General features: G+C 52.5%; 1 protein-coding gene across 1 annotated transcript in view; it reads left to right on the forward strand.

The window, feature by feature from the left end:
• The window catches only part of SMG9 (SMG9, nonsense mediated mRNA decay factor), a 23159-nt gene that overhangs the window by 14147 nt on the left and 3040 nt on the right, over positions 1–5972 (forward strand). The window contains exons 8-13 of the mRNA XM_023535254.1: positions 1099–1340; positions 1725–1810; positions 4263–4369; positions 5077–5184; positions 5352–5480; positions 5714–5858. Coding sequence (XP_023391022.1) covers positions 1099–1340; positions 1725–1810; positions 4263–4369; positions 5077–5184; positions 5352–5480; positions 5714–5858 — 817 coding nt within the window. The remainder of the gene's footprint in view (positions 1–1098; positions 1341–1724; positions 1811–4262; positions 4370–5076; positions 5185–5351; positions 5481–5713; positions 5859–5972) is intronic.

A 5972-nucleotide genomic window follows, 5' to 3' on the forward strand; every position in this document is an offset into this window, starting at 1 on the left:
GACCAGCCCGCCACACACGCCACAGGCCTCGCCGTGGTGTCTGTCCCATCTGAGCTTCCCACATCCTGTTCCCTTTACCTGAGACCACCCACGAGGTGTGCGATCTTGGCCAAGTTATTTAACAATGCCATTCCTCACTTTTCTTACAAAGGAAAATAGTGTCGCCCCCTTTTTAGGGTTTTTGTGAGGTTTCAGCGAGTTAACGCAAGTGAAGTGCACCCGATATGTACTGCGCGCCCTTAGCTGTCAGTATCCTTATTGTTAGAGCACTCTCTGCCCTTGTCCTTTTGCTTGGCTGACGCCTTCTCCCCGAAGACTCCACTGCGGTGTAGCGTCGTCCCAGAAGCCCCTCGCCCTCTGCACACCCACCAGTGCCGTGTGCACCTCCCATCGCAGCACAGGACGTGTCCCGTGGGTTCTTGTGTGCTGCTCCCCCTCCCCACCTGCCTGGAGCTCACTGAATGTTAGTGTAACGGAGTTCTGGTCACTGTGGCCATTGGTGGCATGGAGAGTAGAAAACCTACAAATGTGGCTGAGACCTGAGTGCCATGCTCTGTGCAGGGACCACGGGAACCTAGAAATGAACTGAACTGTGTGCAGCCTGGGTCAGCAGCCCACGTGGGGCCAGGCAGCAGTTAGAGAAACAAGGCAGAATGGACACTGGCGTTTGGAGTTTTAGAAAGTAAGCAACTGGGAGAGCCTCTCTCAGTCCCACTCAATGTAGTGGGGAGGCGCCATGCTCTCCAGCTGACTTAGCTCCTGAAGTTTTTTAAGAAAAGTTAGATGAGCTCACCACTGATTATTTTATAACCACTGATGTAATTTTTAAATCCACACCAATTTTCACACTAATCGTTGTTTTTGGCCCAAGTAATTATCTTAGCGAAGTTTTGAAAGCATTTGAAACAACTGACAATGAAAAGGGTCTTCAAGAGACGTGATGAGTCACTCAAGTAAACGTTAAATTTTTAGTACTAGGAGATCTCTTCGGGTGTGAGGCACTTTAAAGCAGTGATGCTTTGTGAAGGAGTGGGGGGTAACGTGTCTGCTTTGGAACATTTTTCTTTCGCCCTTGCCGCCTAGCACTGTACTAATTAGAAACTGCCTGCTTATGTTTCTGGCATTATTTTGTCTCGAGAGAGGCGATGTGTTTGCCTTCAGTGTGTGGGACTTGGGTAGCCATGACCCCTAGGGCCCTGAACCCCCAGCCCTTCCCTGACAGCATCTTCTCTTCCTTGCTCCAGCCCATCCTGAGCCCCTCCATCTTGGACCACCTCATCAACAACGACCGCAAGCTGCCTCCGGAGTACAACCTTCCCCACACGTACGTCGAGATGCAGGTGAGGTCTCGCCCTGCCCCGCGAGGTCCATGATGGGGAGCTGGATGTGGGTCGACCTAGTTTCTGCTTCATCAGAGCCCTGGCCTCCCCAAGAGCTATAGAAAGAGGACAACATAGAGGTCACATCTGGCTCTGCCCCTCAGAAAAGTGCCCTCTCCCTTCAAGCCTCAGTATCTGCCTATATAAAACGGGGGTGATCGTTCCTACTTTGCCCAATTTACGGATGGCCCGTGAGGGAAGTTCTAGCACAGTCTGGGCACACAGTAGGTGCTTAAAGGCCCTAAAGTGCTTACCCTGCCGCCCCCTCTGCTGAGTTCTGGGATCAGGGGTCGCTGCCAAGAGAGTGCTCCTTCACCTCTGCCGTCCCTTCCCACCTGCCCTCAGTCACTGCAGATTGCTGCTTTCCTGTTCACGGTCTGCCATGTGGTGATCGTCGTCCAGGACTGGTTCACTGACCTCAGTCTGTACAGGTGAGGAGCTGGGGGCGGGACGGCCGGGCACAAGACGGGGCCCAGAGACCAAGCCGCTTGACTAGGTCTCACAAGTTCAACACAGCAGCGACAAGGACCCTTTTTAAAATGCAAATTGGAGTGGGTTTTCGCCATCTAACCCTCCCTCAAAACACACACACACACACAAACACTGATAACCCTCCAGTGACTTTACACATCACTCATTAAAACCCACATCCGTCCTGTGCATGGCTTATGAGGTCCTACACGATACAGCCCGTCACCTCACTGACCTCTCCCACTGCTTTCCCTCCATGGAAGCCCAGGTGACCTCGTGTTTGTTCTCCCTGTAGCCTAGGCCCTCTGCGCCCCTCCTCCCTCAGCCACGACCACTCTTCTCGCAGATCTTCTCAGACTCCCTCCCTTGTGGCCTTCATTCAGGTCAACCTCAGTTCTTCCCTGACCTTCTCACCTAACACTCCAGCCCACCACCCCTTTCTCTGCTGTGTTTCCTTCGTTGCACTTCTTACTCCCTAACAGAATAGGCTACGTGTCTTTATGGTCTGTCTCCCCATTAGAATGTAAGCTTCAGGAGAACAGTCCCCAGTGCCTGGCACAGGGTAGATATTTAATATGAATTTATCGAATGAATAACATAAGGAGCTGGCTTGTGTGGTCCTTAGAGTATCATCCATCTCCTCCAGGTGTGTGCACCATGCCGTTGGTACCCTGGCAGGTAGGAAAAGCGGGGAGTCAGGATCTGGCAGGAGTCCTGCCTGAAGCAGCTGGAGGCTCCAGAAATGCCCCCTGACAGGACTGGCTCAGAACCTGTAGCCACAAGGGTTCCTCTTGACCTCAAGCCCCAGGAGATAGCTATGGGGAGGCCAGAAGCCTCGGGACAGGGCCCGGGCTGCAGGAAGGAATGGGAACTCACGGGGAGGAGGGTGCTGAGCTGTAGGAAGTCAGACAGCCTTGGGTTTGACTTCCAGCTCATTGGCAAGTGGCTTTTTCCAGCTCCACACAGGCAAAATGTTTTAGGCAGATTGAGTTAAAAGAATTTAAATCATTTAGCACAGTGCCTGGTACATACTAAACAATCGATAAAGGGGAGCTTACTGTTTGCATTAGGAGCCCTGGGCATGGGGGTGAGCTGTGGGCCTGGCCAACAGTAAGAAAAGGCTCGCTGGGAAGCTGGCTGTTATGACCAGAGCTGAGTGACCTAATCCTGAAACCTCTCTCTTACCACCATTGTCCCTTGGAATTCAGTCACATGACACATGCTTTGACCATTTATATATGCCATTCACTGTTCAGGGCACTGGGATACAGGTGTGAACAAAACATAAAAAAGACTGCCCTGTGGCATATATGTTCTGGTGGGGCTGTGGGCTCAGGGGCTGGTAGGTGACAGAGCCTTTGTCTTTAAGCCAGAGTCTACAGGTAGGCCTCTCAGAGTAGGTGAACCCCTTGAAATTGTGGCCCACATGTTTGTGTGAGTATCTGTGTGGGGAAAATGGCCATCACTTTAATCAGACCCCATTATCCCTTATCTCAGTTAACACATTAACAGTATTTACATGTTTGGAAAAGTTATCTAAAAGAAGCATAAACTGAAAACATATCCACACAAAAACCTGCACACAGATGTTCATAGCAGCTTTATTTATAATTGTCAAAACTTAGAGCAACCAAGATGGCCTTCGGTAGGTGACTGGGTAAATAAACTGTGGTCCATCCAGACAGTGGGATGTTATCGAAGCTAAAAAGAAATGAGCTACCAAACCATGAAAAGGCAGGGAGGCTCCTTAAGTGCATTTTATTAAGTGAAAGAAGCCAATCTGAAAAAGCTGGGTACTGTATGATTCCACCTCTAGAAAACTTTCTAGATGACTTTCTAGAAAAGGCAAAACTATAGTGACGGTAAAAACATCAGTGGTTGCTGGGGTAAAGGGGAGGATGGGATGAACTGGCAGAGCACAGAGGATTTTAGGGCAGCAAAACTACTCCGATAATATAACAGCGGGTATGTGTCACATGCGTCAGAGCCCATAGGATAGACACCACCAAGAGTGAACCGTAACGCGAACCACAGACTTCAGGCGCTGATGGTGTGTCGTGTAGCTTCACAGGGATGTCGCTAGTGGAGGAGTTCGGGACGTGGAGGGGGTCTGTGGGAAATGTTTGTACTTTTCTGCTCAGTTTTTAAACTGCTCTAAAAATATATTTTTTTAAAAAAATAGCAGAAACTCATTTAAAATGTGTACAGTTGGCGTTAGTCAATGGATTAGTGTCTGAGAAGGTTGTCTCTGAATTTCCTAAAATTGAATGAGAAATGCGGTGTATGCATGGCATTTTTCTGGCCGTGGCCATAGCTTTCATCAGATCCTCAATGAGTGCGTCCCCCTTCCCTGGCTATGGGATATGGGGTGCCAAAGCCAGACCATCAATCAACCTCACCCCAAATCCCAAGGTTCCTCCAGACTGCAGAGATGGTGAAGCCCTCCACCCCGTCCCCCAGCCATGAGTCCACCAGCTCATCAGGCTCCGACGAAGGCACCGAGTACTACCCGCACCTGGGTGAGAGGCTTTCTGGGGCCCAAGGGGCGGGCAGAAGGGAGAAAAGGGCAAACGGCAGGACATGCTGAGGAAGCGGGGAACTGGGAGGAGGGAGGGAAGCCACCGAGCATTAGCTGCTCCTCCCTTAAGGGTCCCGCTGCCGTGATCCCACCCTAGCCACTGAGGGTGTGACCCCGAGTCCGGGTTGGCTCCTTGATCAGAATGGAAGCCTCTTGGGGACAGGACTCAAGTCCTCTTGTTTCTGGGTCCCTGGCATCTCCCAGTGTGGGGCTCAGGGGTAAGAGTTGAATCGACCCAAGTGGCCCCACACAGCCCCTGCGCCCTCCTGAGGCCCTATGCGTCCCTCTCACATGCCACTCCTTCGCCTGCTCTGTCCTTGCTCTGCCCTACTTGACACCCTGCTCTTCTGCAAAGATCTAGTTCTGTGACACCCCAGGCAGGGTCTTGACTACTTCTCTGGCCTTGCCAAGGCCCTGCCACCACTTTCTCACTCCTGATCACGTGGCTGCCTTCTTCTGTCTTTTCTGTCTTTGTGGGCAGAAACCAGGTCTGACTCACCTCTGGGTCTCTAGTCACCCAGCACAGGGTCTGGTGCTAAAGTGCCATTACATGCCACAGAAGTATTTACGAGTGATCCGAACTCAGGGGTGAGAGTGAGGGGTCCGCGTGGCCAGGTCTCACAGGGCCGCATCTCCCGTCCGCCCCAGTCTTCCTGCAGAACAAAGCTCGCCGAGAGGACTTCTGTCCTCGGAAGCTGCGGCAGATGCACCTGATGATCGACCAGCTCATGGCCCACTCTCACTTGCGTTATAAGGGTGAGCCACTTGCGTTAGGAGGCCAATGGCCTCCTAACTCCTGATTCAGCCCCATGGCCCATACCCCCACACTAGTCTCCTGAACCCTGCTTGACCATGATACTCTTACCTCCTATCCCCTCCCCCGGCAGCATGGTACCTGCAGGCTGATGGCTTCTCTCCTCCAGGTACTCTGTCCATGTTACAGTGCAACGTCTTCCCTGGGCTGCCCTCCGACTTCCTGGACTCCGAGGTCAACCTGTTCCTGGTGCCCTTCATGGACAGCGAAGCGGAGAGTGAAAACCTGCCAAGAACAGGTATTCAAGGGAATTTGGGCCGTGGGGGGACAGGTGCTTCCTCGGTCTGGAGGTAGACTTGGGCCCACCTTGGTTAGAGGGAGACTCTGGCCTGTCGCCCAGGTGCTAAGACCCTTTCTCAGGAGTTGGGGGGCAGGAAGACCCGGGCTGGGGCTAACCTCAGGTGCTGCTGGAAGCCCAGGGTGCTGCTTCATTAGGAAGATGTCCCTTTATCCCCCACCTCAACTTTCCAGGACCCAGTTCCAGCCCCCTCTTCTCCCTGCTCCCCGGGTACCGCGGCCACCCCAGTTTCCAGTCGTTGGTGAGCAAGCTCCGGAGCCAGGTGATGTCCATGGCCCGGCCACAGCTGTCACACACAATCCTCACTGAGAAGAACTGGTAAGAGCTCTTGGCAGAGGAGGTCAGTGTGAGGTGTGTGTCCCCTACTTCTGGTTAAGACGGAAGGAGGTTCCCTGAGATCTCTCCACATTGAGTTGCCTTTTCTGGAACACC

This window comes from Pteropus vampyrus, unplaced genomic scaffold (assembly GCF_000151845.1).
Source record: "Pteropus vampyrus isolate Shadow unplaced genomic scaffold, Pvam_2.0 Scaffold138, whole genome shotgun sequence".
NCBI classification, from domain to species: Eukaryota; Metazoa; Chordata; class Mammalia; order Chiroptera; family Pteropodidae; genus Pteropus; species Pteropus vampyrus.